General features: G+C 48.7%; 2 protein-coding genes across 2 annotated transcripts; both read left to right on the top strand.

Moving 5' to 3' along the window:
• The first annotated feature begins 346 nt into the window (after window positions 1–346).
• On the top strand, window positions 347–2,828 carry LOC117858178 (chaperone protein dnaJ 20, chloroplastic). The gene is made up of 2 exons (XM_034741198.2): window positions 347–914; window positions 2,273–2,828. The coding sequence occupies exons 1-2, from the start codon at window positions 426–428 to the stop codon at window positions 2,417–2,419; spliced, it is 636 nt and encodes a 211-aa protein (XP_034597089.1). The 5' UTR covers window positions 347–425; the 3' UTR covers window positions 2,420–2,828.
• Window positions 2,829–7,496: 4,668 nt separating this feature from the next.
• Window positions 7,497–9,979, top strand: LOC117858462 (xylan glycosyltransferase MUCI21). The gene has a single exon (XM_034741532.2). The coding sequence runs from the start codon at window positions 7,770–7,772 to the stop codon at window positions 9,384–9,386; it is 1,617 nt and encodes a 538-aa protein (XP_034597423.1). The 5' UTR covers window positions 7,497–7,769; the 3' UTR covers window positions 9,387–9,979.
• The last annotated feature ends 2,800 nt before the right edge of the window (window positions 9,980–12,779 follow it).

Genomic DNA, 12,779 nt, shown 5'->3' with positions numbered 1-12,779 from the left:
CTACAAAAAAAGGTGCCAAGCTTCAATAACGAATGCATTGCCAGTTCCAAATTTATTAAAAACAGGTTGAATAGGTTAAAGTTCGTGCCTTGAGGATAGTTTTAGCAACACGACCGAGAAGAGGTGGCCATTTGCAGCGAAAATGACTTATGGAGGAAAAATCTGAAACTCCGAGCGAGATAAAGCGGTTCTCTTTTATTTTAAGACATGAGATTGCGAAATTTAGCAATTCTCACGTAATTTGAGGAAAACTCTCCAAATTTTCGCACGGCGCCGCTGGTGGCGTATCGTCTGTTTCGCACTGGAGGTGGGGTCCATCGATTTTTTAAAGATATTTCTTGGCGCTAATAGCTGCGGCAGCCAACCCGGCACCCACCGAAGAAACCAAACCACCAAGCGCAAGCGAAGCGCAGCAAGGAAACCACATGCCCCACCTCGCCGCCACTCCCTCCACTTCCTCCGCGGCCGCCGCCGCCGCCACGGTCCCCGCCGCCCTCCCCACGGGTTCCGGCTGCGTCGCGTTCCGGCGACCGTGGACCATCCCACGGCCGGTGGCGCTACGGCTGCGCCTGCGCGCGCAGGGCGTCCGGCGGGAGAGCGGCGGCGTGCGAACAGAGGAGCAGGAGCAGGAGACGACGGCGCGGACGTTCTACGACCTGCTCGGAATCTCGGCGGAGGGGAGCCCCGATGAGGTCCGGGCGGCCTACAGGCGGCTGGCGCTCAAGTACCACCCGGACGTGTCCCCGCCGGGCGCCGCGGCGGAGAACACCCGCCGCTTCATCGAGGTGCAGGAGGCCTACGAGACGCTCTCCGACCCGAGCCGCCGCGCCAGCTACGACCGCGCGCTCGCCCGTGGCGTCTGCCGCCTCGCCTTCTCCGGCTCTCGTGCCCAGCGCGCCTACTACCACCACCAGGTGGGGTCACGGCTCTCCTCACTTGCTACTCGTGTTTGTCTGGCGTTGGCGCCCCGATTGCATTGCGTGCTACTCCGATTGCTAGTGGGGTGTAATCTCTTAGTCATGATAACGATTGATTTGTCTGCTCTTGGGTTGAATCTTGAACCAATTTAATTTTAGATTCTGAATTGGAGAGGAAGCTACTGGCGTAGTCACTTGAAAACTTGTGTAAATTCTGCCTAATTTCTAGGCGAGGCGAATTTACTGAACTTTATGGAGCTCGAACATTTCAGCGGAGGTCTCTCTGTCTGGAATTCGTTGGGATTCCAATCGAGGCTGGAGCCTGGAGGGTGTTTGCAGAGTTCAGATCTTTGATCTGTGCGTGAGAGACTCGTTGGTTCTTCTGGTTGTAGGATCTGGATCCTTTTGGTGCTGTTATGGAAAGCAATTTAGTTGTTTCAGCTTCAGTCCTTAATAGCAGTTCAAGCATATGCATCCTGAGTGAACTGCAACTTGTATGAAGCTGTGAATCTAGATGGCCCCGACTAATGAGTTTGTTAAAGGGTGACTTTCGCATTGATGCTCATAGTTAATAAGGCCTGCTCCCATAGCAATAGGGGCATATTTTAGGTGGACTTTAGTTTGATTAAATCTTTGTTCTATGCAACTTTAAAACTTGTAAAACACATAATTTCCTTGACATGGCATGTCATTTATATGTGGATTCAGAAGTTACACGTAAGATGGCCGATTGGTGAAGTACTGAATGACTGATGATCTAAGATATTGAATAGAGTTTTTTGTGGGTCTTTTGGGAACATTCCTTGTGGTTTGGGGCTCACTGTGAATTTTGGTTTTTGAAGGCTGCCTTTAACTTTACCATGCTTGAAAGATTGGTCAATTCTATACTACAAAAAATAAATATAAGCAAGGAGTGTCCGAACATTCACCATATTGTTTGACATACATACAAATCCAATGAACGGTATTTCTCCCTAATGCGATAAACATATGGATAGGAATGGACAAGAATTTTCTCAATCACAAAACAGTACAAGTAGGGGATGGATAATGAGTGACTAGCAACATGCAGAAGAGTTTGGAGATGTCGTTTTCATGTACGTCAGCATTAGATTATCTGGGAAACAAGTTGGAAGGTACTGCCTTACGTGTAAGACTGAGAATTGATGGATCAAAGTTTATCTTTCTATTCTGATGGATTATATCAGTCCTTAGTCCTTACAGGAGAATCATTCATGAAGTTGACAATGTCTATGGCAATTCTCAGCCATTACTTGTTATTCTGTTTTCCAAGCTTCAACTCCCTGAAGCTCTGTTTTGGACTTTCCTCACCAATTTGCTGTCCATGTGTACAGGACCATGAAGAGAAATCTGGCTGGAGAAGATCATGGGAAGACCAGATCACGGAGCTGAAGAGAAGGAGCATGACAAAGGATTCAGAAGAGAATCTGTCGTGGGGAGCTCGGATGCGGAGAAGGGCCGAGGCATCATCAGCAGAATGACTGTGATAGTAACCCTTCCAACGCAACAATACTCATATCTAGCATCTGAACCAAAGCCAACTATATTTTTGGGTAAGGCGCGATTTGAAGGTGTTGTCTGCGAGGTTTTAAGACGTGTGTCTAAGATGAACCTGTTGAAAAACCTGCAGCAACCCCTTATCAGAATCGCTTAGCAAGTAATATAGCAGTAGTCGCTGTAGCAGTGTCATCTACCAGGATGTGAAAAACAGCAGCACCTGGAGTGCGGCTGCTGAGTGCTGACCAACATCCATGGCCCTGGTGTATATAGTTGAATTACCTGCCTGGCTGCATGTAGAAAATCAACTATGTTACTGTTATCGAGTCATGTACTGCCTGGTGAAAATGTAAATAGTACAAATAAATAAGAAATCTAGCTGTTCTTCCCATATTCTGAATGTCTCTTTTCTTTTCAGAAGTTCATTCCTTCTGCTTTTTTTCCTGCCCATAAGCTCACTCATACCCAAAGGACAGACATCTACACCTACACACTGTACACACCTCTATACAACCCCATCCCTATTGAGATCGACAGAACCATCATCTAGAGTTCCAGTGGAACTGTTCCACAAAGTGACACACACGTCGCGCTCACAGAATGTCCTTACGCAAGAGAGGCAAATGATTCTTTTTCTAGAAGGCATGCGCCGGCGAGACACGAGGCGGCTCGTCGGCGGACGGCGGGGGAGGACCAAGCGTTCCCCGGCGAGCCGTTCCCTCTTCTTTGCTACTCTGTTCTCATTTCCTCCAAATCACTGGAACACTCCACCATAGCATGACGATTCGACCATGGAGATTTTCCATGTCACTGTGTCGCCTATGGATTTATTGTGATTACGCCCGACGGTTTAAGGTGTGGATAGGAGCCGTGCTGTTGACTTGTGATTGTGATGTCCTCTTGCAGAGAACTGCTCGCCACCACTGCTTGCTGGTGCTGATGGGCACTGCCACTACCTGTGGTGTGGTGTGGATGAATGATGGTAACTGAACACGCAGTGCTTCTTGGTTTTTTCTGACAGGATAAAGATTGGTAAAAATGATCGCTGCTACAGTGTTACCGTGCCTGGATTGGTAAACCATGTCTCTTTCCGGATGGACAAAGGCCACTCTCTTCTTTTTTCCACCCAATAATTCTGCACCCCGGCCGTTAAAAGTGAAGTCGTCCCCCCGGCGACTTGAAAAGTTAGCAGCCACCCCAAGGGCCCATTCTGTGAACCAGTCGTTGTCAATTGCGATCAGCTCCTAGCCTACTACCTCTAATCAAGCTTGGTTTTTGCCCGCTATGATGTAATCAGTCGACCGTAAAAATTGAAGGATTGGATTGGAAACTTGGATCAGCCACAGGTGCAGCGGTTGCTGGCCTGTCGTGACGGCCGGCCATCGCCGCCGTTCCTGACTAAGAGTAGGGTGCTGGCCTTTTTCACCGTACCAGACCTACCACTAAAAAAGTAGGTATACTAGTTTCTAAAACAAATCTAAAAGAAGAGCACATATGCTAAGTTTAGGACTCGGGTAGATAAGAGTCGAACATAATCGCTAAAAGTGTCTGTTTGGTATTTTTGGATGGTGTTGTTATGGATATTTGCTTGCTTTCATCCTTTGATCGTCGCTCAATCTACTTCGCTTTCTTTATCAAAAGACGAAAAATCTACTTCGCTTTCCTCAGCGGGGTTTCATGTCCATGAATCCACAGCAAGATGCCACTGCCGGCGGCAGAGCAGAGCCGAGGACGACTGCAGCCGGTTCAGGAATGTCGCGGGAGAAGATGAAGTGGATTAGAGCAAAGGAGGTGAAACCGGATTCATTTTTCATTTGATTTAGAGAGCTGTGGATTTTGATGTTGAGTTCAATGTTTTTTTCTCGCGATTTTAGCATCACCCAATTTGCAGGACAGAACCAAGCAACGATTTACCAAACATCACTTTCGGCCCAAGAGCACTCAGCCCAACCAACTAGCAAACAGGATCACGGCCTTTGTCCACGTTACCAAACATCACTCGGCCTCATCTTGATGTTCTGGAGCGTGATGGCAGCGTCTAGTCTAGCAATGACATTGCTTGCCGTTAATACTTTATATTAAAAATACGAGCATTCGTGATAAGTCAATCTCTTAAAAAATATCATATGCTATTTTTTTGCCCATCCAGATATAACTTGGGCCTTGTTTAGTTGCCCAACTTTGGACAACCAAAATTACTCGCAACTGTAGCGTTTCGTTTGTATTTGTGAATTATTATCCAAATATTGACTAATTAGGCTTAAAAGATTCATCTCGTAAAGTACAACAAAACTGTGCAATTAGTTTTTTATTTCGTCTACATTCGGTACTCCATGTATGTACCGCAAATTTGATGTGATGGGAATCTTCAAAGTTAGGATTTTGAGGGAACTAAACTGCAACTTGATTTAACCGAAGACCGTTGCAGATACCGATATTGATTTATATGTGCCATTACACAGTTATTTTATCTAGAAGTGCCAGTAATTCAGTCCAAGAAACTTCGAAGGAATTGCTAGTTCCATGTTCACTTCAATCAAAACGGTGACACAGCAGATTTTCATTATCTGAAAACGCGAAACCTTGTCTTAGCAGCGCAAATTACGCAGGCCACGCTGCAGCACTTTACTAAATGTGAACTAATATAAAAGCACCTGTAGATAGAATAATACTAGCATACGCAATGTACCACGAGCCGGTAGGCGGGAGAACCGGACAAGAAAAATAAAGGAAGAACTACTCTTTTTGGACAGAGTTAGGACGAAGTATCAGACAAGTCAAAACATACTCCCTCCGAAAAACAACTGATTAACACATAGGTAAAATAACCTCGATTGTCCCTATTTATTAGCTATATTTGATGCTAATTGACCGCTGCATGCTCACATGCACATGCACATGTGCCAAATTGAGTATAATGAGTTGTTTTTGGATAAATTTTGAATACTAGGATGACTTGTTTTTTGGATGGAGGAAGTATCGAAGAAATGGATACATATTGAGAACCTGCTTGAACACTTTTTATCCCTTATAATGATATTTTATTGAGGATTCGGGGACTACTGAAAAATAACTTTAATTTAGTGTTGAAAAATGACTTTAATTTAGTGTTGAAGTTGGAGGCTCATGTTGGAATTGATCGTACTTAGCAGAAGGACCGAGTCCTAAGGGGGCTAACAACCACCACGTTGTCCTGATCAAGGGCAACCAACTTAACTAATGGCTTGATCCCTGGACGGCCCGTACTATAAGAAAAGGGGCATTGAGCCCCAACGGGATTAAGGCGAAACCTCTCGGTACAGGTACGGACTCGATGACCTACACCGACCACCGTCCTCCCGTGATGGTGTCCGTCGCTCTAGAGTTCATCCTCACCACGCCTGCTTCCTCAAGCAGGCACAGGGACATTAACAGCCCTAAAGGCATCTACTGATTTATATGCAATTAAGTCTTGATTAATTACTGTCTTAGGTGTTCATACAATTAGGCTATTAGATCCTACAAATTAGTCATTCTAATTTCTAACAACCCAATCTAGATTTCGGAGCTAGAATCGTGTTAAAGTTCACATAGCTTCCGCGTCCCCCGCCGGCTGAACTTTGATCCGCTTGAAACTTGGTGCTCCACCCTTGCTGTGTAAACCACCTCATGCGAACATCTCCCTCCCCCTCTACTATTCTTCTCCGTCATGTTATGCCGGCGATGTAAAACCACTAGGGCTTTGCCCACATTAATTAAGTTTAGGGGGTGTTTGGTTCCGGGAACTAAAGTTTAGTCTCTGTTACATCGAATATTTAGATACTAATTAGGAGTATTAAATATAGGTTAATTACAAAACTAATTGCATAAATGAAGGCTAATTCGCGAGATGAATCTATTAAGCCTAATTAGTCCATGATTTGACCATGTGGTGCTACAGTAAATATGTGCTAATCATGGATTAATTAAGCTTAATAGATTCATCTTGCGAATTAGCCACGATTTATACCATTAGTTTTATAATTAGTTCACGTTTAGTCCTTCTAATTGGTATCCACACATTTGATGTGGCCCGAACTAAAAATTAGTCCAGGTGGGCACATTAATTGAGTTTAGGTCTCAAAAAAGATATTAGGGGGTGTTTGGTTCTTTAGTCCGGACTAAAGTTTCTATCACATCGAATATTTAGATACTAATTAGGAGTATTAAATATAGACTAATTACAAAACTAATTGCACAGATGGAGCCTAATTTGCAAGATGAATCTATTAAGCCTAATTAGTCTGTGATTTGACAATGTGATGTTACAGTAAACATGTTCTAATCATGAATCAATTAGGTTTAATAAATTCGTCTCGCGAATTAGTCTTCATCTTTGTAATTAGTTTTATAATTAACTCATGTTCTAGTTTTCTTAATTAGAAGATTCGATGTGACATGAACTAGACTTTAGGTCAAGGATCCAAGTAGCCCCGCACCCTTAAATTGAGCCGTTTGGATTAGCCCTTGTTTACTTCACCTCCAACTCCCAACTTTGGCACTATGCAAAAAAGAAAATTTCCCATCACATCAAACTTGTGGTACATGCATGGAGTACTAAATGTAGATGAAATTAAAAACTAATTGCACAGTTTTGTTGTACTTTGCGAGACGAATCTTTTGAGCCTAATTAGTCAATATTTGGACAATAATTCACAAATACAAACGAAACGCTACAGTGTGCTACAGTGCCAGCACAGTAATTTGTCACCTCCCAATTTGACCAACTAAACGAGGCGTTAGTTCGTTCACGTCTCGAAGCCGAAGCTCTCTGCCCGAGAAATAATGTAAGTAGCATCTGGGATCATAAAATGCGCCGGACTACAGGTTGCACTATTCTGCGCATGGGCATCCGATCCGATCGCGTGCCTCACACTCTACCGGATCCGATCACGTTCGATGCCGTAGTTCAAGGTCAAACGGGCGAAATCTCAAGAGGGATCAACGGCGGCGATCCGTGATCGCCTAGATCGAGATCACCGATCGAAGCCACATCTCTGAATTCTTCCATACCTCGTACGTGCATGCGATGTGAGCCAACACCCAGCAGCCGGGGGCACGTGACGCGCATGCCGGCTCTCCCGGCCGGTGCCTCTTCCTTGGCCCTGCCGACGGGATGGCCGCCGCGTCGCCGGCCGGTCAACTGGATCGTGCCGCTTACTCCAGCTGGCCTTGTTAATACGAAGACCAATTCTTATATCATCAGCTTGGTCCTTTCCCCGCGCATCGTCTTCCGTGCTTACGCCATGGTGTCGGAGTAGAGACAAGGCGGTAGCGTCAGTGAGTGAGCAGCTTGCTTGAAGGTAGCATACTAGCATGGCGGCGTCGAAGGTGTCCGGCGGTCTCAAGGCCGCCATGGACGACGTCAAGGCCAAGGGGAGATGGGCGCTGGCCGCCCAGTTCTCCTTCCTCGTAGTCTCAGCCGTCACCCTGTGCGTGCTTCTCTACGCCCCGCGCTTCTCCTCCGCACCCGCCCCGTACGGCGCCACCGTCGGCTTCTTCGCGCCCAAGCCCAGCTCGACGAGCCGGACGTCGTCGTCGGCGGTGCAACTCGGGCCGCCGGAGCACGGCGGCGGCGGCGGCGGCGATGCGGATCGGGAGGGAGGCGGCGCGCCGGAACAGGTGCTCGACAACCAGGTGGGCTCCCCGTGCTCGTCGCTCCCCAACCACGCCATCTGCTGCGACCGCACAGACTACCACTCCGACGTCTGCTTCATGGCCGGCGACGTGCGCACGGACGCCGCGTCCCTCTCGCTCCTCCTGTTCCCGCCGCTGGCCGCGCCAGGCGGCGGCGGGGGCGCCGCGGCCGACACCGCCACCGTGGAGGAGCGGATACGACCCTACACGCGCAAGTGGGACGGCTACATCACGAAGACCATCCACGAGGTGACGCTCCGGTCGGCCCGGCCGGAGGAGGCCACTGCCGGCCACCACCGTTGCGACGTCCGGCACGACGCGCCGGCCTTCGTCATGACGGCGGGAGGTTACAGCCACAACCTGTTCCACGTGTTCAACGACGGGTTCCTGCCGCTGTGGCTGACGGCGCAGCACCTCCGCCGCCGCGTCGTGCTCGCGGCGCTCGCGTACAATCCCCGGTGGGCCGGCACGTACGGCGAGATCATCTCCGGCCTCTCGGCGTACCCCGTCGTCGACCTGCTCAGGGACAGGAGGACCCACTGCTTCCCCGGCGCCATCGTCGGGACCCGCTACCACGACTACCTCGCCGTCAACTCCACGCGGCTCCGGGACAACAAGACCGTCGTGGACTTCCACCGCTTCCTCGCCGACGCGTACGACGAACACCAAGACGACAGCAGCGGCGGCGGCAAGCCGGAGGCGACACCACCACCACCACGTCGGCGGCCAAGGCTCGGGATCGTGTCGCGCAAGGGTCGGCGCGTGATCGAGAACCAGGCGGCGGTGGCGGAGCTGGCGGCGTCGGTCGGGTTCGACGTCGACGTCATGGAGACGGCCACCGGGGCGCCGCTCTCGGCCACGTACGCGTCGGTGAGCTCGTACGACGCGCTGGTGGGCGTGCACGGCGCCGACCTGACGACGTTCCTGTTCCTGCGCCCGGGGCGGGCGGCGCTCGCCCAGGTCGCGCCGCTGGGCATCTCCCTGCTCTCGCGCAACCTCTTCGGCGTGCCGGCGGCGAGGATGGGGCTGCGCTACGAGCAGTACGACGTGAGCGCGGGCGAGAGCTCGCTGAGCCGGAGGTACCCGGCGGGCCACGTCGTCGTGGCCGACCCGGCGAGGGCGAGGCGGGAGCAGGGGGGGAAGGAGTGGGACCTCGTGGAGCACGTGTACCTGCGCGGGCAGAACGTGAGCCTGGACCTCGGCAGGTTCCGGGAGACGCTGGCCAGGTTGCACTCGCGATGGAAGGAGCAGCAGCAAAGCCAGGTGTCCGGTGCAGATGCGTTACCTCGACAATGATGACGCCCTCGTTGCTATGATATACAAATAATCACGATTACATTTTTAGACACGTAAAAAACATACTCCCTCCATCCCAAAATAAATGCACTTCTAGAGTTTAGCTGAAGAGATCAATATTAATGCATTGCACTTTAGGAGAGAAAGTAGAAAAAGACAAATACTCTAGATGTTCACTTATTTGGGGACAAATTTTAAACTCTAGAAATGCACTTATTATGGGACGCAGGGAGTAGACGTTAATTATTTTGTCAGGAGACCCGCTTAGCCTGACTGATTATTGCAGGCTTGGGCTCTCAGTGGTACTCAGCTTAGAGGTTGGGACCACCGGCGGATGGAGGATTTGATGGAAATAGGTGTTTATTTTCCTATTTTTTCTCCTTCCCCTTCCTTCTCTCTTTTTCCTTCTCTTTATCCATGACTGAATTTTTTAAGGGACTTAGGGGGGCTCAAGCCCCCCTGCCCCAGCTGGATCCACCCTTGGTTGGGGCATTGTGGTAGCTAGGTCATATGTGCTTCTTGCGCTCATTCTAGCTCTAATCACTTATTTGTCTTCCTCTCTCTCGATAAAAATCAGAATCCTACGAGACACACTATCTTGTGCGGCTGTTCGTTCAAAAAATCCTATGAGACTCCTGTAGTCACCTGAACTACTCTCGAATAGCCCACCGCCTCTATTCTAGATGCGAAGAAGATTTGATCAACGTACAAAGTTTGCCTAGCGTGCGCTCTTCTGCTCGCTCAGGTCATGTACTTGTGTTTGCTCTTTCTTTTAATGAAACATATGCTTAGGCATGTTCTTAAAAATTAAATACGTACGAATGCTCACCTATATACATGAATACGTATACGCACATTATCTATGTAACTCTGTGAGCACTTTTGAAAGAATAACTAACTGTAAATGTTGAACACCTATATTCAAATTGTTAAAGCAGTGCACTTCAAATATTTATTTTTAAAAAAAAAGAAAAATAACTAAATTGTATACAGCATCCTTACATTCATTCTTGACAACATGATGGTTCAAACAAAGTCGAAAATGGACTCAGAGTTTAAGAGCAAAATGTGTTTCAAGTTTGAAATTCAAAATAATTAATCGCACGCCCATCTTGCAATCAAATAATTATGCCACATCTCTATCTCTATAATACGAAAGCTGACCCTACGATCAGGCTGAAATCAGGCATTCGTTCGGCCACGTCGCCCTTATTTCTCACCCATTCGATTCTGATCGGGCGGTTCGAATAGGTTCTCGCGAATTCTCTGGAGTCCGCATGGTTCGCCGCCTGCCATCCCTCTGACACCGCCGCTGGCTCGCCTCATTCGGCCATCCCCCTCCTGCCCAACTGCCATCACGCGTCCCCTTCGCCATTTGCCGCCACCTCTCCTCCTGGTAGCACGCTGCCCCGAGAGGCAGCACAAATGGATGCGCTCACGTGCTCCGAGAGGGGCATGGCTGCTCTGTCAATCTGTCCGCGGACCGGGAACGAGGTGGCGGCCAGGTTGCTCGACTAAATGCCGTGCGGAGAAGGGGCTGCCGAGCGGTGACTGCCCAAATGCGGACTTGAGATGAGAGTGCCTGCTTCTAGCGCCACACCATGCGCACGGCCTCCCATAGTTCCATGCATGCTCGCCTCCACTTCTGTTCCATCTATCCGAGCTCTGCCGTCAATGACGCTTGAGGAGGGCGTTCAAGCGTACGCAGGCAAGCTGCTCGACTAAATGCCACTACTGGTTGCGGCAGCATGCTAAGGACGTCTAAGGGTAAACTGAAGCTCCTCCTCCTGATTCCTGAAGGATCTCGGTGCTCCTGTTTCATGTGGCGTATCCTCAGCAACTCCGATTATCTAAGAAAGTGCCATGGTGGCGGGTCCTCTCAAGGCAGAGCATTAGCGTCAGTGCTTGACTGCTTGTCTTATCAGATGCGCGCATCTTCTTAATATCCAACACAAAAAAAGGAAGATAGTTGCCATACATATGTCATGTATACAATGTTAGGTTGGTACGAATTACATCTTATTCAAACAACGATCAGTACTACAGTTCCCATTGTTCTGTTTTGTATTATCTTGTTTTCCATATAGTTAGTCAACAGCTGTGATTCCCCATCACCAAATGACCATCTGAATATGCCGAGCTTGTGTCCATTGGTTTCAGAATTTGTAAGCTTGTATGGGTTGCTTTCTTACTTAATGAGCATGGTATTTCAGATATTACATTACACAGTACTCCCCTCCATCCCGCAAAAGGTGTCCCTTTAGGTTTGTTCTAAGGCAAACTATTTTAAGTTCGACCATGTGTACAATGAAGAATATCAATATTTATAACACTAAATAGGTATGTTATGAAAATATATTTCATAACGAATCTAATGAAATTTGCTAGACATCAAAAGAATTGATATATTTTTATATAAACTCGTTCGAACATAAGCTGGTTTGACTTAACGCACGACTAGAGGGACACTCTTTGTGCGTCGGAGGGAGTAGATGCCTACATTACCGTCTTTGGAATGCTTTTCGGAAAGAAGTTGCTTCCCAGATTTTCTTTGTCAACCCAGCTACTATACACAGCTTTAGCCATAATGAATAATATAATGCCACGGTTAGGATCATGAGTTCAACAAACTTTTATAATGCCTCGAGCAAATCAGGATTGCCTAGAGTGATGAACCGCACCTATGTTCTTGGTGTATGCAAGTTTGCTCAGTGCCATAATTTATTAAGTTCCAGAGAGACAGGCGTGTATGGCTAAGTTTCTTAAGAGCCTTCACAAATCAAACATTAGTAGATGATATCGGAAAGTTATGCTTTTATTGTAGCTGTCGTAAGTTACAGTACAGTCAGGCTATAAGGTTGAGATACGTAGCAGGGAAGTGAGCTTTAGGGGGTGTTTGGGAGCACTCCACTCCACAAAAAATTGCTCCACTCCACCAACTTCAAAAAACTCGCAGCCAAACGCGTCTAGCTCCAGCAACTCCGGCTCCAAGAAAAAGGTGGAGCAGGGGGTAGATCCACGTTTTTTGTGGAGTACCTCAAGAGGTGCTCCAAAAACCCCATCTACAGACCTCCTCGTGGAGTTGGTGGGTATTTACCCACCATTGCCACTCGTTACACATGGTACCGGTTCGGGAAACAAAAAAGGCTCCCGTCGCACTCGTTCCACCGTGCCGCTGCCGCGCCGCCCGCCCGGCCGCTGCTGCCCGCCCGGCGCGCCGCCCGGCCGGCCGCCGCCGCGCGCTCGCCCCGGCCGCCCCCGCGCGCCCGCCCCGGCCGCCGCCGCCCGCCCTGCCGCGCCGCCCGTGAACTTACAGTCTTCAACACTGTGGTAGCAGGATGCTTTCGGGTAAAAAGCATCCATGAACTTACAGTCAACCCGTGATGATTATGG

This window comes from Setaria viridis, chromosome 5, assembly GCF_005286985.2.
Source record: "Setaria viridis chromosome 5, Setaria_viridis_v4.0, whole genome shotgun sequence".
In the NCBI taxonomy this organism is placed as follows: Eukaryota; Viridiplantae; Streptophyta; class Magnoliopsida; order Poales; family Poaceae; genus Setaria; species Setaria viridis.
This window is presented reverse-complemented; position numbering and strand designations above follow the sequence as displayed.

Excerpts from the sequence above, each read along its gene's own strand:
- LOC117858178 (XM_034741198.2), top strand. The coding sequence starts at position 426 with ATGCCCCACCTCGCCGCCACTCCCTCCACTTCCTCCGCGGCCGCCGCC. Across the intron at positions 915-2,272 it reads GCGCCTACTACCACCACCAG|GACCATGAAGAGAAATCTGG; the intron begins GTGGGGTCACGG and ends CCATGTGTACAG.
- LOC117858462 (XM_034741532.2), top strand. The coding sequence starts at position 7,770 with ATGGCGGCGTCGAAGGTGTCCGGCGGTCTCAAGGCCGCCATGGACGAC.